The 24,246-nt window shown below is 42.3% G+C and overlaps 1 protein-coding gene across 5 annotated transcripts in view; it reads left to right on the plus strand.

The window, feature by feature from the left end:
- Nucleotides 1–24,246, plus strand: part of UBE2E3 (ubiquitin conjugating enzyme E2 E3) — a 239,547-nt gene that overhangs the window by 136,350 nt on the left and 78,951 nt on the right. The window contains exons 1-3 of one of the 5 annotated variants that reach the window (XM_048869496.2): nucleotides 17,792–17,870; nucleotides 19,622–19,824; nucleotides 22,603–22,653. In XM_048869496.2, coding sequence (XP_048725453.1) covers nucleotides 19,631–19,824; nucleotides 22,603–22,653 — 245 coding nt within the window. In that variant the 5' untranslated portion in view covers nucleotides 17,792–17,870; nucleotides 19,622–19,630. Of the gene's footprint in view, nucleotides 1–17,791; nucleotides 17,871–18,198; nucleotides 18,518–18,851; nucleotides 19,020–19,262; nucleotides 19,470–19,621; nucleotides 19,825–22,602; nucleotides 22,654–24,246 lie in introns of those variants that run through there. The other 4 variants (XM_048869495.2, XM_048869494.2, XM_048869492.2 and 1 more) reach the window with 4 other exon arrangements.

The following is a 24,246-nucleotide window of genomic DNA, read 5'->3' on the forward strand; positions in this document are numbered from 1 at the left end:
ACTGGGAATCGTCCCAGACCTGCAACACTATGCGGTCCCACCAGTCTGTGCTTGTTTCCCGAGCCCAGAATCGGCGTTCCACAGCATGAACCTGCCCCATTAGCACCATGATGCATGCATTGTCAGGGCCCATGCTTTCAGAGAAATCTGTGTCCATGTCCTGATCACTCACGGGATCGTGCTGACGTCGCCTCCTCGCCCGGTATCGCGTTGCCATGTTCTGGTGCTGCATATACTGCTGAATAATGCGTGTGGTGGTTAATGTGCTCCTAATTGCCAAAGTGAGCTGAGCGGGCTCCATGCTTGCCGTGGTATGGCGTCCGCACAGAAAAAAGGCGCGGAACGATTGTCTGCCGTTGCTCTGACGGAGGGAGGGGCGACTGACGACACGGCTTACAGGGTTGGCTTCAGTGAGCTAAAATCAACAAAGGGGGTGCCTGTACATCAAGGAGTATTTCAGGCAGGACTGCACGGAGGGTTCCAATAAGAAATGGTGCACCTAAGTTATCGTTGTTATTGGAACAAGGAGGTTAGCCTGGCCTCTGATTGATACATGGCTAGATTTACCTCACTGCACCTTCTCTGTGAGTGACTGCAGTGTGACCTAGAGGAATGAGTCCCCTAGACAGGGGAGGAGGCAAATGAGTACAAAACAAATCTGGTCTATTTCTTGTTTTGACCCACTCCATCTATCTTTTACATCTTTGGCTGGCAGCAGACGGTGCAGAAGGACTGCATGCCATCCACATCTCATGGCTGCTCGGCAGAAGATGGTACAGTACGACTGCTAGCCATCCCCATCTCTTGCCTGCCTGGCAGAAGATGGTGCAATACGACTGCTAGCAATCCTCATCTCTTGCCTGCCTGGCAGAAGATGGTACAGTACGACTGCTAGCAGTCCGTATCGCCTGCCCGCTCACCATAAGACGGTTCAATAGGACTGACTGCAGGACTAAAGAGAATGACCTGGTCAAGTCACTCCAAATTTAGTCCCTGCGACCATGTCTGCCCAGGCGCTCCCAGCCGACGCGGCCAGGAGCACCTCGGACACGACGAGGACGACTACCAATCGTATTGCACCGTCTGCTGCCAGAAGGCAATGGGTTGCTGCTACTGTGCAGCAAAGCCGTACCGCGTCTGCCAGCACCCAGGAGACATAGGGTGACAGTTACCTGAGCAGGCTCCATGCTTGCTGTGGTATGGCGTCTGCACAGGTAACTCAGGAAAAAAGGCGCGAAATGATTGTCTGCCCTTGCTTTCACGGAGGGAGGGAGGGAACGGGGGCCTGACGACACGTACCCAGAACCACCCGCGACAATGTTTTAGCCCCATCAGAGTGCTCCATTGTGACTGCTCTGGACAGCACTCTCAGATGCCCGATTGTTTGCCATTGCTCTGATGCTGGAAGGGGCGCTTACAGGGTTGGCTTCAGGGAGCTAAAATCAACAAAGGGGGTGGCTTTACATCAAGGAGTATTTCAGGCAGGACTTCACGGAGGGTTCCAATAAGAAATGGTGCACCTAAGTTATTGTCCTTATTGGAGCAAGAAGGTTAGCCTGGCCTCTGATTGATACATGGCTAGATTTACCTCGCTGCACCTTCTCTGTAAGTGACTGCAGTGTGATCTAGAAGAATGAGTCCCCTAGACGGGGGGGGGGGGGGAAGCAAATGAGTACAAAACAAATCTGGTCTATTTCTTGTTTTGATCCACTCCATCTATCTTTTACATCTTTGGCTGGCAGCAGACGGTGCAAAAGGACTGCATGCCATCCACATCTCATGGCTGCTCGGCAGAAGATGGTACAGTATGACTGCTAGCAGTCCGTATCGCCTGCCCGCTCACCATAAGACGGTTCAATAGGACTGACTGCAGGACTAAAGAGAATGACCTGGTCAAGTCACTCCAAATTTAGTCCCTGTGCCCATGTCTGCCCAGGCGCTCCTGATCGACCTCACAGAGGCGACCAGGAGCACCTCAGACATGACGATGACGGCTACCAGTCGTACTGTACCGTCTGCTGCCACAAGGCAAGGGGTTGCTGCTACTGTGTAGCAATGCTGTACCGCGTCTGCCAGCACCCAGGAGACATAGGGTGACGGTTACCTGAGCGGGCTCCATGCTTGCCATGGTATGGCGTCTGCACAGGTAACTCAGGAAAAAAGGCGCGAAATGATTGTCTGCCCTTGCTTTCACGGGGGGAGGGAGGGAACGGGGGGCTGACGATATGTACCCAGAACCACCCGCGACAATGTTTTAGCCCCGTCAGGCATTGGGATCTCAACCCAGAATTCCAATGGGCAGCGGAGACTGCGGGAACTGTGGGATAGCTACCCACAGTGCAACGCTCTGGAAGTCGACGCTTGCCTCGGTACTGTGGAAGCGCTCCGCCGAGTTAATGCACTTAATGCACTTAGAGCATTTTCTGTGGGGACACACACACTCGAATTTATAAAACCGATTTCTAAAAAACCGACTTCTATAAATTCGACCTTATTCCGTAGTGTAGACATACCCTAGGACTCTTACCAGTTCCTGTCTGATGTGACCTATGCATTTTGGTTTTATTTACAAAGGTGCTGAACTGGTGACAGGTGCACCATTACTTTTTGCTTTCTGGTTAAACTGAAAAAGGGCCAAACCCAACTCCCCCTAAAATCCATGGAGAAGCTCCCAAAAGAGGAAACGTGTTCTGGTTTAGTTTCCCACATGGACCATTTCACAAAGCTCTATTCCACAGAAATGAAATTCTGAAAATCAAGGATGCTGAAATCTGTGGTGATAGTATATTCCATGCTGACTGCATTTCTATCGACTATATTAAACTAAAGCTGCTTAACAACTAAAGTGCTGCAGTAATCTAGGTGCCTTGTGATTCTGTGGTTTTAGATACAAAATCAGACCTGGGTAAGTGCTGACAGAGCATAGTTAGCAGTTACATTTGCTAACAGATGACTTCTTATTAAAAATTATTATTAAAATATAAAAATACATTTATTAATCCTACTCAGTCACTGGATGATACATCAGATAGGGGACAGAAATGCATAGAAGTTGTGTGCTTGGATTAAAACATTTGCTATGACCTTTTATTTGCATCTTGAGGTAAAATATCTGCTACCTAGCACATTTGTACTTGCCATAAACTCAAGTCTCTGAATTGTGTGTCCAACATATTCAAGCAGATAGGAGATATCTTTGATTAAAAAAATTAGAAGGACCTGATTTACCATTGCCCTGCACCTTGTGTAATTATTTTCACCAGCGCAAAATGCTATCAAATCAGAAACGTAGCATTTTGCATTGGCGTAAACAGCACAAAGTGCACAGCAAAGTGAATCAGGTGCAAGAATGTTCCGTTCTTACACAGATTTGGTTTTTAACCTTCTCTAATCCAACTGTTTGATATAGTTTAAGCATTTTTAATATGTTCATTTCTTTTATGTGAATACCTTCACTTCCCAAAAGATTGATGCCTGGATTGCATCAAAGTTTGCCTATAAAAGTCAGGATAAACATAATAGCGGAAGGGGCTGTTGTTCTTCAGAAGGACACTGTCATTTCGTTGTGGACAGGTAATATCTGAAGAAAATAAACATTCAGAAAAGACCCCGTTGTTTTCTGTTCACATGCTTCTGGCCATGAGTATCATTCTCTGCCATCCCTTTAGACCTGTGGTCATATAGAACTAGGTGACTGCTATTCCCTTTGAGTATACTGTCAGTCCTTGTCAATACATGCTTCGCTTTAATGTAATTTATCTCGTTTTCACTGATTTAGTATTTTCTGCACCAATTACACTAGGATGCTATTACTTCTATATGCCCCGTTATTTTTTATTGTATGTTCTACACTCAAATGTCCTCTTTCTAGGGAGAGAATGTATTAAGAATTCTGTGGAGCCAAGTTAGCATTAATATACTGGAAAACATGGTGAAATTAGACTTTCATTTACAATTGTATGAAAACACTGTAGCTAAAATATCATAACAGGAAAACAAGAGATGATTACATTTTCATTTATCTGAGGAAAAACAAAATAAAGTGTACACAACTGTCTGAAAAAAATACCAGTTCAACCAATATTATTATTATGATTACTTATTATTTGTATAGCAGTAGAATCTAGAGGGCAAAAACAGGCAGGAGATAGTCGCTATCCCTAAAGAGCTTCCAATCTAAAGAGACAATGCAAAGAAAATGAAAATAAGAAATAATCAGAAAATTCAGGATGAGGGAAGCCGTAACGAGGACCATGTGTTTACCTGGGCTGACTGGTGACAAGCAGCAGCCATTATGATGAGCGAGAGAGTTGACCCAATTGGAGGTCAGACAAGATAGTGAGGACCAGGGGGGCCAGAATCCAAGGGTCAGATGAGATTTCATTGTGGAAGTTGCTAACGAGGAGTGAGTGACTGTGAGGAGAGAGAGTCAAAAAATCAGGTGGTTGGGAAAGTAGGGGAGTCGATGATTGAGGGGGAGAGGAGAAGGAACTTGAATGGGGAGGAGGGAGGATTGGTAATGGCTTGATTGAGAGACAAGGCTTACACCCCCAACTTGCTCTTCTGGGGAATATTAAGGGGCAAGGTGTGTAAGAGAAGAGGTGGATGTAAAAGATGGCAGCTGCAGAGGAAGTGTCAGTGATGGGTTGAATACAGGTCTCAGTGAGTACCAAGGGATGGTGGGAACAAGAACTGCAGAGGCTGTGGAGATCAGTGATCTTTTTGTGGGGAGGGATAGCTCAGTGGTTTGAGCATTGGCTTGCTAAACCCAGGGTTGTGAGTTCAATCCTTGAGGGGGCTATTTAGGGATCAGGGCAAAAATTGGGGATTGGTCCTGCTTTGAGCAGGGGGTTAGACTAGGTGATCTTCTGAGGTCGCTTCCAACCCTGATATTCTATGATTCTTGGAGCCAGCATTGCAGAGGGAGTGGAGAAGGAGAAGGGAACGTGGAAGGTACCACGTGGAACATTTAAGAGCTGAGACATGTTCAGCACTGGATATTACAGAGATACCTGGAAATTAACTTTAGCAAAAGAAAGCTCATGCTCAAAGACTGCTTTGAGACCCAGTTATAATGTGACAATAGTGTGGGTCTGTGGCAATGAAGCTATTCAGCATGCTGAAAAATGGGTACATTGGAGTAGCTATTGAAATTAGAGCTGGTAGAAAAATCTTGACATTTTTCATATGTGAAAAAATTGCTCATTTTGAATTAGCTCTAGTTGAAATATAGATCTTATTCAGAGGTCAACCATGAAAAGGAAGCTCAATTAATGTACAGTTGGATGTGTCCTTTGAGCAATGCTAAAGAGCTTATATATATATATATATATATACACACACACACACATACATACACATATATGCTGCTACACCTCACCTTAGCTGTGACAGCAGCCGCTGCCGATATATAACATTGTACAGTTACTCATGTGTAGCTTGCGTAATGGTGAGCCCCCCTCCCTACAATATATGGCAAAGTTGTCATAAAACGCTATGTCTAACTTTACAATGGGGCGATGTACTTGACTGGAAAATAAACATGTATTGCTGAAAAAGTGATGAATTAGTACTGGTTGAAAGGGTGGGCAATTCATTGGTCACAGGTCCATACCGCTATGATAGCTGCAAATTGAACAATAATTTAACACAGCTGGGGAGCCAGCAATGCACCATAGATTCTGGAGACATGGGCATTTGTCTGTGGCTAAACAAACATTTTAGAATCAATATTTGTCCTAATTAAGAGAAGATGACATAGGATAGCCTTTCCAGTTTAGACCAAAGGTCCATATAGTACGGTACCATATCATAGTGTCATATACTTCAGAGCAAATGCAAGGAACCCCATAGTGGACAATTATGGAATAAACTGTTCATAGGCAAAGTTTCTTCCTGATCCTTATCGGTTTGTGGCTGATTTATACCATAAAGCACAAGGGTTTATATCCCATCATAAAAATTAATCCTCCCTAATGCAACTGTGGATGTTCCCCTTATCCATATAAATGTCAAATCTTTTTTTGAATCCTACTAAGCTCTTGCATTGTGTGGCAGTGAGTTCCACAGCATATTTATTCACTGTTAAAAACTGTTTCCTTTAATTAGGTTTAAATGTGTTGCCTTTCAATATCTCATTCTTGTATAGGAACGCCAAATATAGCTCCCTCACACCATTTATTATTTATTTCGCTATCTTGTCTCCATTCAAAACTAAAAAGTTCCAGTCCTGCATTACATCTCCCAACATGCATCACTATCTCTCCTCTTGATGCATCAGTTTGTATTTGTCAAAACAATTTCATTTGCTATCCTGCCTCTCATTCCCCCTACCATTGCTAGGTCCTTGTGAAGTTATAACTTTCATTTACCTTACCAGTTTTCATTACCAGTAAATAACTTATTGTCATAATCCCCCTCACCTCCAAGTGCCACCTTGCAGCTGGATGCAATAATACCAGGGTTACCACCTCAGTTTCCACTCTCAAGCTCCTTCAAGACTGCACAAGTTCTTTTGGACCCAATATTATACCTACCAGGGGCTAATTTATTATTCCACTGAGTGCAAATAGTCCTTACAAGTTCCAAAACACACTCCATTTATTCCATGTACAGTGCTCATAAACCAAGTCGAGCAACATATCTCCTAACCCCAGTTCCAGAATCTTCTCCTGTATCTGGGCTTTCCATTAAGTCCTACCTACTCTTTTACTGGAACAGCCACCCTGGGTTCTTTCATCAGAACAGCCACCTTGCACGCTTCTGCCTGGGAAAGGTAAGCAAGCTAGCCACTCTGCTGGTCTTCTAGCCCTCAGGCCTCTTCAGCCTCCCAGGCCTGGCTGTCTAACTGAATACTGTCGGCAGGCTTGTCCCTCTGATGGTTTCCTGCCCTCAGCTTTCCACAGTGAATTCCAGCAACTCCCTCCAGGAACCTACTTCATCTTAGCATGTGTGCAACATGCCTCAGGTGGCACAAGACCAGGATTCATCACCGATTTGGTCTGCTGTTTGGATCATTAGCTTCCCCAGCCTGGGCTGGGTACCTATGGGAAGTTCAACGTGAACACTGACCTATTCCCCAGTCATAACTGTCTTCCTCTCATTTATTAGTCCCAGATGCTAGCCCACCTTCTTAATCAAGTCAACCTGACCAGTGGTTCTCAAACTAGGGGCGCCGCTTGTTCAGGGAAAGCCCCTGGAGGGCCAGACTGGTTTGTTTACATTGGCAGGTTTGGCCAATTGTAGCTCCCACTGGCCGTGGTTTGCCATTCATAGAATCATAGAATCATAGAATATCAAGGTTGGAAGGGACCTCAGGAGGTCATCTAGTCCAACCCCCTGCTCAAAGCAGGACCAATCCCCAATTTTTACCCCAGATCCCTAAATGGCCCCCTCAAGGATTGAACTCGCAACCCTGGGTTTAGCAGGCCAATGCTCAAACCACTGAGCTATCCCTCCCCCCAGGCCAATGGGGGCTGCAGGAAGCAGCACGGGCCGAGGGATGTGCTAGCTGCCCTTCCCGCAGCCCCCATTGGCCTGGAGCGGTGAACTGCGGCCAGTGGGAGCCACGATTGGCTGAACTTGTGGACGCGGCAGGTAAACAAACCGGCCCGGCCCGCCAGGGGCTTTCCCTAAGCAAGCGGCGCCCCTAGTTTGAGAACCACTGACCTAGACCACACCCAGGCAGGCACAAGGGAGCTGGACCCACTTCACTTACAGGGGCCAACCACCCTGTAATACTTATGTCACCAGCAAAGTCACCAGCAACCTCTCCAGTCACCCTCTTTGCCAAATCACTGATAAATCTATTAAACAACATTGGTCCTATTGTTTCAGGCACCCCGCTATTACCTTTTTATCATGTTGAAAATTGACCATTTAGTCTTATATTTTGTTTCCTGTATATTAACAGAATCTGTAATGGCACATCCCCTTGTGTGTGCTTGGTTGTTTTCTCAATTACAAGCATAATTCCTTAGCTCTTCAGGTTATGTACTAGTCAATGATAAAATAATATTTAGCAACTTGTGTAACACTTTGCATGGTCAAAGTGCTGTTTGAACATTAACTAAGGACCAGATTGTGCCATTAAGTAGGGGGTGATGTGTCATAGCAGAGTTTCAGAAGGCATGGTGCCTCTCCGTAGCTCCTGCTGAACACAGCTGCTGTACCACTCCTTAGGAGGGTGCAGCATGCATTTCCCCCTTCATAACTGCCTAGCTCCACTAGACTGTGCAGAGGGATGGGGCCATGAGTACAACCGCCTCCCTACAAACACTTACAGGGATAACATACCGGCTACAATTACGGCTGGCCCATCTCAGAGCTGCAAGCGAGGAAAACTCATTGCATCCTGCCTGCACCTGTCCCAGGCACTGCTGCAATCTTACCTTAACTGTGACAGCAGCAGCTGCCAAGTAGTTCTCTTGTCCTGCAGCAGGTAAAGTGTGTGCTGATGGTGACTCGGAGAGGCCAGCAGTTAGTTTTTTACTCTAATGGGAAAGCAACCAACCTTGTCTTTAAAATAATATTTCAGTTCTGTTTCCAGAGATTGTTCTGACAAAGACCCTTAGTAGTCTCTGATGCCCCCTGGTGCTTAATGTGATGTGATGGGTGAGCAGCCATCACTGCAAACAAACTGCTAGGAAAGTGTTAACTCAAGTCTTTTCCTATTTTAAAATTATACAAATTATTTTATCACAAACCTTCCCCTTTTTATTTTGACTGTTCTTATTTGATGAGACAGCAATAATTTCATTTGCACACTCTTACATTTTACACATGGCCCTTCAATGAGTTTGGTTAGAATTTGGTCAACCCCGCCTTCAGGTGTTATAGATAGTTAAGGTGTCAGAGTATACTCTGCACTTCTGTAGCACCTTTCAGCTGGGGAACACAAAGCACAAAAAGCAATTATTTTAGCCTCACAGCACCTTTGTGACGCAGGGACCGATTATCCTCCTCATTCTACAGGTGTGGAAACTCAAGCACAGACCAGTTCAGTGACTTCCCCTAGGTTAAAATGTGGCAATGCTAGCTATTGGCTATCTGTCTAGATTCTTGTAACTAGGCCTTAGAAGGATTCTTTTCTTTAATCGACACACGTCGATTTCACTGTACATACACAAACTGATGAGAAAACATTTCCATCTATAGTAATCAAAATTTACAGATAAGAGAAGTAAGAAAATTGCTGCTTGAGAACTTATTAGAGTTTGATTTAAGGATATTTGTTTTTGTATATTTTAACATGTGATGTTGACAAGTTGTAAAGCTTTACCTTTTGAAATCTCAGTGTCTATTGTCATTAAATAATTATTGTCCTAATTCCCCCTACCAGTATCTGATCCCCCATAATTTCCCACAACTGAAAGTTTAAATGGAAAAACAGCTCATGAACACATATTATCCATCAAAATTAGAAAAAAAGTCAAATTCTGCCAACCCTACTTACAGTGCTGCCTCATTCCTCTTCTCTTCAGTGCTGCTTCAAGCCATGAGGGAGCATAATAAATCTAAAAAGGTCATTGTTACTCTTTGCTCTGCAGACAGTGAGTTGTGCAGTCATTCTTATCTGCTCCAGTAAGGCATTTGCAAGCTTTAACCCTGTTGCTGAGAAATCTGACTTCTACTCTCATGAGCTTTCCCCATAAAGCTAAGAGCTTCATTGTTCCTGAAGAAAGTGGATGGCAGACAAGAACACGGCCTGAGAATGAGAGGCACTCCAGCAAGTGGCATGGGGAACATTCCATGGAGAACTCTGAAAATTAACAATGATACTCTGAAACTGACCCAGAATCCTATGAGGGAGCCAGTACAGTAAGTAGAACACTGGCTAGAAGTGCTCTTAGGCCCCTATTCAGCAAGGTAATTAAAATATTGTTAGTGGATAAGCGTGCTTGGAGGTAGCTCTTCATTAGTTTCTGTGTTATCTTACTCAAAAATGTGAGGTTTGACACTAGGATGGAATTTGCATGGTCTGCTGGATCTCAAAATGGTTTTGGGACAACTAGCTGAACGATAGCATAGTTTAGGGTGGATGGTAGGTTTCCCTCTTCACAGCCGGTGTTGACAGTTCTTCAGCAGCAGAGTCAGGTGCTTCTGAACATCTTTTACCAGCCAAAATGGCCATGACTCCAAATCACAGGTGGCAACTGATTTCTTTCAGCACTGCCTTACCCCAGGAACATGCTGAAATCTGTGTGACGGGAAGAGAGGTGTATTCTGTCGTGGGGTTGGTGTATGATTACTGCCATCTGGAGAAGACTTGCCATATGCAGTTGATCTTCTCTGAAAAGTGTATGGTCAGTTCCTTACATTGTACTGAGCTAGCTTCTGGAGTGCAATGGATTCAGTCTAGGTTGCCAGAGCAAAGAAAAGGTTTACGGAGCAGGATTCAGTTGCTTTGATAGAGGAGGGGAAAGGCTCTCTTAATTTTTACCTTGGCTGCAATGTAGAATTTAGGAAACTTTTGCAGGCGATTTATCTGTACTGATTGTGTTTCTGCAAACCATGCTCCAGTTTCCTTTCTTCCTACTTCAGCTCATGAAGACCATTAGAGACTGAAGGCAACCTGCAGACCTGGCCAGCGGGGATAAGGATGCAAGAGTGTCAGCGTTAGTGACCACTCTGTAGCCGTGTGTCTCCCAGTTCCTCGGCTTCTCCGCTGATGGCTGAACCTTCTTGTTTATAAATATGAGCGTTGGTGTCTGCTCAAAGGAGGTAGAGTAGTCCGACCAAGGCAGAGGTGTACTTACTATATTCCCCAAGACCACTTATAAACCAATGAGCTGATTTAAGAATGTGACAAAAGTACGCGCTGGAGATCACCTTTATGAGATCCATGATGGACAGCAGATTTGGGCATAGTCTGTCTGGATGCTGAAATCTCCTAGAAAGATGAGCCCGAGAGACCCCAACACCACATTTGTCAACATCCCTCCTGGGAACCCTTTCCTGCGGGGAGATCTACAGATTAGCAGGATTCCTAGACCGTTTTTTATTTATCAATTTTCAGATGACATGAATGTACTCAAATGATTCTTTTTCCTTGCCTCTTTTGCATGACTGGATGGCATAGCAGAGCTACTATATCCTTGGTTTTGAGCATCCTGGTGGTATTGTGTGTGGCAACTTGGGATGAGTTTGGTTAGCCTGGAACTGTGGTGTCATCTAACCTGATTTTAATAATGCAAGCCAGAGGGGATTTCTCAACCAGCTGTGAGGGTCAGAAGCTAAACAGTTTTTTTGATCAGGCATGAAGCAACATGAGTTTGAGCTCTGTTAGTGTAAGCACTGAACAAACATAGAAACAGCCCAATTACTTCATGTAAGAGCTTTTGAGGGAATGAAATAATTGCTCTACCTCTGTAGAATTTGCATGGTCTCATGTACCACATTGTAGTAAAGGACACAGCTAGTGGAGATCTATTCCTGAGTTGTTTTGTTTGTTTTTGCAGAATTTCACACATTCTGAGTCACTTGACAGTTTTCACCAATGGGAACTATACTTTGCCACGTCTCTCTAGGCTGATCACTACGAATTTGGCCATGTGTATCTCCATGAAAGATTTCCAAATTTTTCTTTATAAAAATAAGATCACACAAGCATTTTTGCTAGAGCTATGTCCTATCTAGATATTACACCACTTCAGAGTATGTTTGAGAAAAGACTAGGCAAAAAGTAGAAAAATCATACATTGAATAACCTATTAAAATTTTCATCAAAGTGAACATGATTTGACCATTTCAATTGACTTCTCATAGGTTCCAAAATTATTTTATCCTTGGGCTGATGCTGAGATGGAGATACTGTGTACAAAACACTGACTTCACTGGGAGCTGCTAGGTGCTTGGCACTTTTGAAAATCAGGCCATCTGCTTAGGCACACAAGTGGATTTAGGAACCTAACTTTAGTCACTATTTTTAAAAATCTTGGCCTGCACATATTGTTCCAGTTCAATCCCCAGTCACACGAGAGCAACTCCATTGTCCACGAAATTGCTCAGCTAATGATTTTCTTTTTGCACTAGGATCAATACGAACTAGTCACAGGGAAATAACTACTCAAAGTCCTGTTCATGCTATCATCAAAGGCCAAGAGACCAGTCTCACCCAGAGATTAAATGGAAATAAATATAAGCAGAACTCAGGAATGATGATATCCATTAAAAAAATAATTAAAACAACCTAAAGTAATTTAGGGATAAGAATAACCACAAGAGAAGTTATTTATAGCTTTCAAAATCAGGGATATAGTACAAAGTGAAATAATCTTTTGATGGCAGATGTACGGAAGCAGCTTCATCAGCATATTTTCCACACTATTTTGAAGGTAGCATCATGTTCTTATTTATTCTAATCTAAAATAGTGCTCTTTATTTTTATTTAACCAACGAATTCTTTTTTAAAAAAAAAAACACAACACTGCATAATATTCACTATAGGCATTAGCAGAAATACTACAAGAAACAAGGAAGTAAAAGGCAACCATCCAAAATTCAAATTTGACGAGGAAGAATTAGGCAAAGAAACAAGCAAATAAGGATGGCTTCAGTTAAGTTTGTTTTTGTCTACTGTTCTGAACCACTGCTGTTTAAAAGATATGAGAACATCTATTCAGCTAACTCAGGATGCACATACGGGAAGCATTTTAAAGTTGTACTTGAGCATTTGACAGACACTCACTACATTAATTTTTCTGTTATAGTTGCAACTTTAACCTCAAGAGGACTATAACATACTCATGATGGGTGGTGATAGGGAAGCAGAGTCACAAAACTCTCCTGCCTGAAAAGATACAGCAGGTTGAGTTACATATTTATTAAGTATTATAAGCAGATGCGCACATTGCAGTGCCACATCCCATTTACTGGGGGCCCCAGCAGCAGCCTTTCAACTTTATTGAAAAACTCATCACGTTTTAGTTGCAAACATAAAAGTGAATAAAACAATAGACGAGACAGATTAGAATCCTTTGGGACTAAGATGGGGCACGCTCACTCTTGAAGCACCCCCTTGGCTTGCATCCATACATATTGTCACCAGGATCCTCGGCTCCAGCACCTCCTGCAGGCTGTCGGCCTCTCACTAGGTCTTCCATGGCTCAGCACCTCGCCCAAGTCACATAAATCACTCCCATTCCAGGGTAATAATGTCCCAACTGAAAGGAACAAAACCCTTCTCTCTTTCCACACTCAATCCTCTGCACACTCTTTGCCCCACTCCTGGGCTCTGCAGAGTTCCTCCTCACTCTCCTCAGAGACCTGGCTCCTCCCAAGCCAATGACCCTCAGGGCTCCTTCTCTGGAGCTTCTCTTCTCCCCAGCTGCCCTCTCCCTTCAGTCACTCTCAGGGTACAAGCCCCTTCCCTGACCCAAAGGGCTTCCTTTTCACTTCCTCTCTATTCCCAGAAAGTGACTGCAGACTCTCTCCCTATGAGCCTGTTGTACTATAAACTTCCTCTCTTTATTGTAACCAGCCTGTTCTTGCTCAAGTGGGTTTCATGTCAATTAAGCCTGGCTCCCCCTCCAGCTGCAGCCTGGTAGTTAATTGGCCTCTCAAGCCCACATTAGCCCATTCTGGGCCTATGTGGGGTACACACTCCATTACAGGGACACAGAGACAAGTTTAGCTGCAGATCATAGTATTTAGCACTGTCATTTGGGAGACTTGTGTTTGATCTCTATTTGTTTTCTCTCATTTACTTAGCGGAGAGTGCTGGGGTGACACCACACTGAACAGGTTGGATTGGCCTCATGTCTCTCAGACAATTATCCAGCCCGTTAAAGAGTGCCGTGAAAGACTCCAAAGGAAGACCTGTTCATGCCTTGCCTGGAAAGAGTATGGTGGCCAAAATAAGTGTGAAATAGAGAACTTCATTATATCATGATCTGAAAGACAAAGGCAAATGGAAATTTCCCTTTGAAAATACAGCATACGTAGGAAGAGCTACCTCACTCTCAGATCATAACCACTTTTGAATGAAGTCTTTCTCAGAAAGCTGAGAAGTGGTACTAAACCAGTTATTTAAAGACAGCTACATTCTCACATCACACAGGTGGTGTGACAAAGAATGTGCTTAATATTAATGATGGCCCATGTTGCCATCTACAGCACCATTTCACTGCTCCCAAACTTTTGACTAATTTTGGTTAATTTAACTCTCAAATCCATTTCTTATAGCTTCCTCAAACTTTTGCAGGCCTCCTGTGCTTCTCAGCTAAGTAAGCTGATCACGATTCTTTGAGGCAGATACTACTTCTCCTCTGTAGGCTGGGTGAGTAGGCCATGCTGACCTTTCCACCAGTGCAGAGGACCTGACACTAAATACAAATATTTTATGGGCCTTATCCTATAATTATTGTGTACTCAACCGCTTCTTGACTGGTGCCTCAGTTGCTACCATAATACAAATATCAAATAATAATATAAGTGCAATCCGTTTTTAACTCATAGTAACCGCTGTCCTAAAAATACTTCATTCATTTCTTTAACTTTGTAACCATTGCGTTTGTAGCTCTGGCACTGCGGTAGAATTCCAACAGGTATTCAGATTCCAAGAGTGCGGTATGGAAGCATAGATAGAGCAGAAATACTTATTGCTATTCAGAGAGTCATTTACCGCCAGGAATGAGAACATTTGATGAAAATGGAGAAGACAACTGACCATGTCAGTTAAGCTGTTCCTAAAGGTGAACTGACACAACCCTGGCATTCTGTTATCATAGGTGGGGCCTTATGCTATTAGGGATGTGTGTGTGGTGCGGGGGAGGGGGGTGTCAAGCAATGAGTTGTCCTTCTCTTCCCAGTTCTGCTGCTAGAAGGGGAACCTGCTTTCCCTGCTGGTTCTGCTGTCAGAATGGGACAAAAGAGTCAGGCAATTAGTTACTTTCCACTACTGCATCATCTGCCAGATTGAGGGGATGGGAGACTGAGTCATGAGTTCCTAATCCTACAAGGGATACCCAGATCTATGTAGCCCAACACATGCACCAATAACAACTACACATCTGTGCTCTGTCACAATAGCCATTGAGCTGTGTCCAGAAAGCTGACCTTCTAAAAAGGATATCCACGGGAGTTGATGAGAGCATACCTGATGCCTCTCTATTTTGCCCAGACACAGTGCTTTTGATGGTAGGATCAAAAGAAACAGCACCCAATGCACATATTCAATGTTTGTGGAAAGGAAATGCAGGCATCCCTCACGGGCAAGTGTCCTGAATTTTTCAGATCAATCTGAACTGTCCTTAGTTGAGCTTTACACTCATTGTACCTCACAATGCTAGCTCTTTTCTCATAGTTGTAATGAGTTGATGGAAAAGAACATACGTAATAGGTACATCAGTAGTGATCCAGCTGATGTCAAATTATGAAGAATAAGATTAGTCACTAAGTTCACAGTATGTTGTTTTTGTATTACTATTAACAAAATTTGCATTTTCTCCTTTGGCTCTGACTGTATCATACCACTTCAATAACCTACTTTATATATTTTTTTAATGTCATCCCTTTTTAAAAGGCAGCTGACAACATAGAAATAATAACCAACATACAAGAGGAAAACACAGCTCCTGAGAGGAAAGTGTCATCCCTTGGGTCTTGATGTCAAAGGAATGAATATTCATTCAAATAAACATCTGTTACATCAGCAAGTTGCTGTAATAAATCTGTTTGAAGATGAAGGTACAAACAGCTGAAAATCACATCTAGTCTGTCTTTTCAATTAATCCTTGTTAAATGGGCTCTCTTTTTATTTTCATTTTACGTCCTAAAAGTCACACAAGAACAAGTATGTAGTGGCTGATACGTTGAGCAACCTTTGACCAGTTTAATTACACTCACACTGCATTATCATTTCATAATTATCCTTCTTTGGATAGCTGGGCTGTATTGTTAATTTTCACCTATAATAAAATATTATTTAAAATACTTAATCCTGACTTTCAAAGTTCTCTGAATCTAATAAGCACCATATCGTAGCATCGTCCACATATTAACAAAAGCCTTGTAGTGCTGACTGTTAGATTTTGATATTGCCATGTCTCTCTTTTACTAATTATGCCCAGATTGCTCATCATATTAGATACTGTTTATGCTAGGAATTTTCTACAGCATACCTCAGGGGCAAATTGCCTGTAGTGGTGAGTGGGGAATTCTCCATAGCGTACTTTAACAAACAAACCTCCACTATTTCTCCACATCACATCACTACACACTTCCACCAAACCTTTAGCATACATTTCATTTGTACTAACTTCAGTTACCCAGAGGACTGTCAACTCAGACACATCCAATTGTTTATTCCTTTTAGATCACAGAATACACACTCTGGCTCCTGGATCCCATTAATCCTAAGAAAATACAGTAGTTTTAAGTCATTTGGCTAAAGGTGTGAACTGTTTTGTGGGCAACATTTTTCAAAGGAGATTTCTTGTTAATCGCTGTATTTGGTCTTTGCACAAACATTTCAAGTAATACATTATTTTAAACAGTCCTTTCCCATCCCAATCTCACCCATCCACATCAACTACTATCTACTCTTTACAAATATTGTTGGGCTATGATCAATTTTCCAATACAAGGTGATTTAATTTTCAATATGATTATCTCTTGGACAACGTTGGAATATTCAGTTTTTCATCCTTCTTGTGCTAGATTCATACTGTCCCCACTTTTGCCACATACAAATACTCCAGCTGTTGATTGCATTTAGTTATTTACATCATATAGTGGAATAGTAACCATCAGAAAATACTCTCTGCATGACTAGACAGGGGAAGGAAATGACTCTCCATCCTAAACCAGCTTCTCTGTAAAATGATCCTCCAGTTGGCATATATTGTGATCATTATGCTTGACACCTCTCCCCCCTAAAAAATAGATTTTACAGCTTGTATGGCTGGTCATTTATGGAGTATGGCAGATCAGCGTGCTGTGACAGTACTTTAGAAGAAATATGATTTTGAATACATATGGCTAACTTTGTTGCTGCTTGTTTTATATAGTTGTGAAATGCATATCTCCACCTCTTTTTGCAGCACTGTTGCACCACAATACCTTAAGGCCTGGATTATTCTAGTGCACTAAGAGAAGCTGTGTAATTTAGATATAAAGAAAGATATAAAAGTTGGCTGGATGCAGCAGGACACAGGTGCCAAATAAGAGTTTTTACAACTTTCTTGTACTGGGGTGTATAGATTTGATTTTTTTTTTTTTTTTGGGTGTGTAGAAAGGTCGCAGCACTTCTTGCCTGTTTTGATGGCACAGTTTCTGGGTTTGTGGCCCTTGTTTGCCGGATCAGAGTTTTTATGGGACTGGGCTACTAGGTCTGGAATTTTAAGGGGCAGTAAGAGCAGTGAAACATCTTCTCTATTTATACATTTTTAATTTAAGGGCTGGGGTCCCAAAAATTGGCTGGATCCAGAAGGACCTGGATTTTTGCAGCACTCCTGTGCTGGGGCACACTAGGGCCCAGATTTTGCAGCAAGAAAGACTGAACATGTTACCAGTTGAGGCAGTGGGATTTGGTGCTGGGGACAAAACCTGGCAGAATTTAGCTTTCACTCAGACTTGACATGCCGTCTGTTAAGGCACTATATTATTCACACCCAACCAATTCCAGTGCCCAAATAAATACATTTACTCCTGAGTGACCTGCCTCTTTCCACCGCAGGTTCAGTGACCAACCCTATAAACAGCAGTGAGTAAGAGAGGGGACGCCGGGAAAAACAGAGCAAGTCAGTTTCGCTGCTTTGGCGAGGCCCCAGCAAGATTTTGCACACTTGTGCATGGCACTGAAGTAATTTCAGGATCTCAGGCTCTCCCTCCCGTAGTGGCTGCTCGGGAGTTGCAAGCTTGCGAGAAAGGTATCTGTATGGGCGAAGGGGGGACGGGACCAGCCACTAGTAAGGCACACAAGCAAGGTCCAGGCTGCCAGTGCCAACTTGGGGGCTGCACAAGGACCAACTCTTTGTCCTTGGCCAGGCCCGGAGAACGCACGCACCCTTCAAAGGTAGAGGAGCGAGAGAGCGTGCGCGCGCCGCAGCCCAGAGGGGGGCGCGCTCTACCAGCCAGGGAGCGAGCGCCCATTCCCCCGCCCCCATGTCGTTTGGAACTTTGCTGATTACAATATTCTCAATCCGAACGTAGCGACACAAGGGGGCGGAGGCGATAGAACGTTCGGCTCTTCCCCGTTCCATCCGGCCTCCTTCCCCCGAGGGGAAGATCGCGTTCTCTCTCTCCCCTCTTACCCCCTGCCCCGCCGCGGGAGCCCGCTTTGCAAAAAGGGGGCACGCCAGCGCCACCCTCCGGCCACCGAGCCGCACTGCACCCTCCCCCCGTCTCTCCCCCCTGCTCCGACTCTCAATGTTCCACACTGCCCGGCCACAGAGCCTCCTCTGCTGCTTTATATCCCCCCGGCTTCCTCCAGCCCCTCCACCGATACTGTATCCCCTTCCCTCCCCCCCTCCATCCCTCCCCTCCGACCTAACACCGGGACAGGACGGCTGCGAAGGTAAAGGAGAAGCGGGTTAGGTGGCTGCAGCAGGAGCCTGGGCGAGCTTGGTGGGGGGAGGAGGAGAAGGAGGAGGCGCGGGGGCGGGGGGGGGAAGGTTGGTAGAGGGAGCTTTGTTCTTGTTTTCAGCGCTTGCTGCCTGTCGGTGGCCGGGAGAGAGAGGAGCCGGGACTGAGTTCACGCCTCACTTGGTGCACACACACCATGCTGATCCTGGAGAGCCTCCTACCATAACAACCCCTCCGTACCCTCCTCGCTGGAAGCTCGATCTCTCCCCACAAAGCCAACGGGGGCGGGAGGAAGGGGGCGAGTGTGTGTGTGCAAAGCTGCATTTCAACCCTGCTGCAATTTCCTACTAGGAGCTTCATTTTCTTTTTCAGCACACCCCCCACCCCCATTTGGGTGCCTCCCGCGTGTATCTATATAATTTTTCCCCCTAAAAATGTCGGTCTGTTTTGTACAAACTGATCAAGAATCGGTGGCGTTGAAAGCTTTGCAGAAGGTGCAGCTTTAATTATGCTTCTTCCCCCTCCAGGAGCTTTGTGGTGGCCAAATGCAATTCTTGCTCCTGGCCATGTAAATAACCGAGGCTTCTGCTTTCTGAGTTGTTTTAAATGTACGGTGTTTTAAAAAAAAATCACTCCTCCTCCTCACGGCCCTTTAAATACAAAGAGACAGAGTGAGTGTAAATTTCAATCTGAAATCAGCCGGAGTGTTATTGGCCATATATTGTCTCAGAGAGAGGGGGTGGTCTGGCTGCTTGGACCCTATACAATACTCTGCTCCAGTGTAAATATTTACAGGGTATTAGTGACTTTTTAAAAAACATTTTCAGCGAGGTCTGTTACTGACAATGTGTCATAAGTTATTAATGCTTCATTGCCTGAAGGACCCTGCTAAAGTCCCTGTCTCGTGGCTTCGCATAAAGCAGACAATTGATATGTTGTCTAAGGTATGGGGAAAAGTGTGAATGGGCTTTAAAAAAACCTGGAGAGATCTATATTTAAAAAGAAAAAAGTGTAAATATTACTTTGTAACTGTCAAACTGCAACCTACAGTAAACTCTGCTTTTTCCCCCTCCCCTCTCTTTTCCTCCCCCAAAAGTTCACCACCATGTCCAGTGACAGGCAAAGGTCAGATGATGAAAGTCCAAGTACCAGCAGTGGTAGTTCAGATGCAGATCAGAGGGACCCGCCAGCACCAGAACCTGAAGAGCAAGAAGAAAGAAAACCTTCTGCAACCCAGCAGAAGAAAAATACCAAACTATCCAGCAAAACTACTGCTAAGCTATCCACTAGTGCTAAAAGGTAATAACTATAAGAAGTGATTGTAAAACATTCTATCGCTGTATTTTTTTAACTGTAATATTTGCACTGCATTTTTAAGACAGATGGATTCTTGCAAAGCTGTGTTAGGGAGTCATTAATGAATTACAAACTTTTTTGAGTTAGGAGGCTGTCAATCAATAGCTTCAATAATGAGACTGTTAGTAAGCTAACCATTAAATAAACTTGTCACATTTCTTTGGAAGAGACACTTAAGAACTTTATAACTTTAAAAATTAAAATATTGGCTACTAAAAGCTTTTATTCACCAACATGAATTTTATCCTTGCAAGTAGTATGAGAACTGTAAACATTTTTTCCATCTGAGTTCAAAGGCTTAGCCTTTCTTTTTTATTTGTGTAGAGTACCATCCTTCTGGTGGATTTCAATAGACTGTGTGTACTGTTGACAATCAGTGCTATTGAATATAAAAATATTTACAAAAACTTAACTGGCGCAAAAATAGATGGGTTTGGGATTGTACTTATAACTTTCTTTTCATGCCAACATTCAGTATATCCTTTATATACAGTAACCTAATATAATGTCAGGTTTCAGAGTAGCAGCCGTGTTAGTCTATATTCGCAAAAAGAAAAGGAGTACTAGTGGCACCTTAGAGACTAACCAATTTATTTGAGTATAAGCTTTCGTGAGCTACAGCTCACTTCATCGGATGCAATATAATGTGTTATTCTGTAGTTCTTACTTGGGAAAAACTACCAACTTCAATAGGACATTTGCCTTAATAGGGCCTGCAGAATCAGACTCTGGAGATTAATACATAGCCTCTACTTTTAAGTGTCAAACTTCACAAACCTCTTGTAGTCTATTTGATAAATATCTGTATTTACATATAAAATTTCTGTCAGACTGGCTTTCAGTAAGTATTTTCTTTAACTTCAGCCATGTGAAACAGGCAGACTTTAAATCCCTTGATCTGCTGTGGTCTTTTGAGATAAGACACAATTTACTAAACCTTTCCCTTAAATTCACTTTTCCTTTGGAATACATATTACATTATGGCCAATAGCAAATAGATCTGAAGAGTAACAGTGAAAAAATGATTTTTTAATTTTAGAGTCAGTTCTCTATTGAACAACTTTGTGCTTTGCTTATTCAGCATGGACACTGTAGCTCAAACTTTCATAAAGACCTCAGGAGTTCTATATTCCAGTTCAGTAAATACTCCTTGAAATGTTAAAGTGTTAGCCATAAGTAAAATACTATCTGTATTTTTCACTGATTTTTGTACTTGTAAAGAAATAGAGGTCTAAAATAGGAATATCTAAGGTAGATACTTTAAATCAGGCCTGGTCTACACTTGAAACTTAGGTCAACCTAGCTACATTGTTCAGGGGCCAGGCTGTGAAACATTTCATACCATATGACATAATTAGGTTGACCTAACCCTCGCTATAGATGCAGCTAGGTAAGTGGGAGAACTCCATTGACCCAGCTATCTCCTCTTGAGGGGGTGGATTTACTATAAGTGACAGAAAACCCCCTTTTGTTGCTGTAGTAAGTGTGTACAGTACAGCAATGTTGCTTGACACACTACAGCTATACCATTTGTCAGGTGGACATACCCTCCGTAAAGAAGCTAAAGTATTTGATTATTTGTATAACTTGTAGTATAATATGTTTAAGATAATGCTTTTGTCAGCCCTTTTGAAAAGCTTGAGATGTATTGTACAGAAAATCTCTCCACTGAATTTTTCAGTGTGACTTTATTTTCCTCAATCATGATGGGGTCTGATTCCACATATCTTGAGTAGTTCTGAGTCATCTAATTGAACTTAATAGGACTATTCCTGAAAGGTCTTTCAGGATCAGGTTTTGTTTATCTCATTTAAATTGGAATCAATAGCATATTGACAGTTGTTCAGTCTTATTTTTATGGGCCTACTTTTCTAAAAAGTAAGTATCTCTTGGCTTACAGATAATTAGCAGCAAGAAACAAAATTTCTTTAGTCCTTAGAAGTAGTTTAATACACACCTTTTACACTAAGCATATTTTTCTGGATAACTTGTTTAATTGACAAAAAGTTTAGAAAATATTCTGGATATTATTAGCACTTCTGTAACTGCTGTCAAAGGAGACAGTGAAACGATCATGGATTATTTCTGATTAAGATAATTTATTTTACTAATATTATATAAAAACAGCAAAAATACTGTCTTATCTTGGGAGAGGAGTGTGTGTACAGAAGCAAAGTTGGTTCTCCAAGAATTATTCCAGTAATAAAAGCAGCTTGGGAAATTTATAGATTTACTATTTAAATACAGTATGAAGTAGCAGGTAAAATATTGTCAAAAACATCCACTTAGTCACAATATAGCTTATTAATTCAGCCTCAGTTACAGCTCTGTTGCACTGGTTTAAAGTCATTGTCAAATATGCTTGTATAGTCCCCCCCCTTCCCTCATTTGCATATAAGCTTGAAAAGAAAATCTCTCTGGTAAAAAGCATTTAGATATGGATAATAGTTACTTTTATGAGTACTTGTGGGATATTTCTACCTATCTCAGGTGTAAATGTTCTACCTATTTACTGTATCAAGTAAGAAAAAAGCTGCAAAGTTTCTCTGTTATGGGATTTGGGTTATGCCTCTGAGAACAAAGAGGAAGCAGCCATGTTAGCATTACTGAAGGCACAGCCAATCTTGCATTTAACTGCATGGTGGTAGAGGGCAGTGTAATTCCTGATTTATTCTATAGACTATCTCAAATGCTTTGTGTCTGTTCTCATTTCACCCACAGAATTCAGAAGGAGCTAGCTGAAATAACCCTTGATCCTCCTCCTAACTGCAGGTATGTAACAACTTTTTAAATTGTGGACAGTGATCGGAAATTAAAACGGGTAGAGATGTTTGCTCAGCAGAACAGACAAGCAGTTATTTAATGTTTGTAAGTGGACAACTATAATATAAACATTGTGTAAGGTAAATTGAACAATTGTCAGGGAACATTTGATAACGTATCACAAAGTTTGGATTTTCAAGTACATGTAGTAATTGTCTCGTTGAGACGGGTATGAATGGTAGAGTTGGTTCAGTAGATTTTTCTGTAGAGGTTCATTGCGTATTTTAAAGTCAGTGTTATATAAACTTCCAAATGTACTAACGCTTTGAAGTTTCTGCTTGTACACAATTTTAACTTACCTTTTGAGTGCTGAGATATAGGAAAGTGACGATGCTCTAAAATTTAGATAAATAACTGTGTGAGATTTATTTTTTACATTTTTCATCTTATTACAGTGAAGTGGTTTAGAGTAAAGCTGAAGTATTACATTTAAAGTTTCTGTCTATTGGCCAGAGATTGTATTGTCTTGATACATGGTATTTTAAGGAAATTCCCTAGTGGAGTGAGAGACTATTGGTAGTTTTAGAAAGTGAAATTAGAGTGTATAAGAGATTAGTGATTTATGCAGTCTTAAAGAAAATTAAGACTAGTGTGGTGAAGAGTCCATAAGAAACTTAAACAGTAACATAATTGACTAAACCAACTTTTTATCTTTAAAACTTGCTGAAAAATTATCAACTGCGGTGCATATTTATTTTAAGAAAAGATTTCATGTTGACTGTAAGCTTCCAATGTTGAAATCTGTAATAAATCTTTTTAGGTTTAAATAAGATACCTTTCTATTATACATATTTCAGCAGGCTGTCTGTGCATAAAGGGTACTTAGTTTAACGGATATTGTACAATGCCGGCATTGTTCAAATGTGAGAATACTGCAAATGTTCTGGAGTTTTATTTGGCTTTTTTGGTATATTGAGTAGTTGGAAGACTTTGGTAAAAGGAGTTTTTACAACTCAGTAAAGATGTATTTTTTCATATTTGTATCTGGATGCCTGGGATTTATCACAACTTTGTTGTTTTATTTGACTTTTACGAGAAGGGTATCTTATCTGGAGAGGTTCATGCCATGGATGCCCTGTAATAGTTTTATGTATATGTGTGTATGGTCACTGTCTTCCCTGATCAAAGCAGTATGGCTCTCTAGTTTTACATCCCCTTCATTTTAGTGCTATCAGAGACCAAAAGGTGGCATGGTATGGGAGAAAGGGTATTCCAAGGAAATAAGCCAGTGGTGCTTCACTTTTTACTTTCAAAGCGTGTCTTGCTCGTTACCCATTTTGGGCATATTACATTACAAATGACTTTCAGAAGGAGATATTTACCCTCTGCTGTAACATCTGATACAAGCATATTTAACCTCTGGGAAAATTTGCTCCTCTGGTATCAGCTTAAGTATATCTACATAGATAAAGTCTTCAGGGTAGACATGACCAACCACAGCACAGGGACCATTGTTAAGAACTAGGAAAAAAACAAACAAAAAAGTCTAAAATTATTTGATTTCTGTGAGAGTGCGTGGAAAAAATATTTTTGGCCAGTGAA

This window comes from Caretta caretta, chromosome 11 (genome assembly GCF_965140235.1).
Source record: "Caretta caretta isolate rCarCar2 chromosome 11, rCarCar1.hap1, whole genome shotgun sequence".
In the NCBI taxonomy this organism is placed as follows: Eukaryota; Metazoa; Chordata; order Testudines; family Cheloniidae; genus Caretta; species Caretta caretta.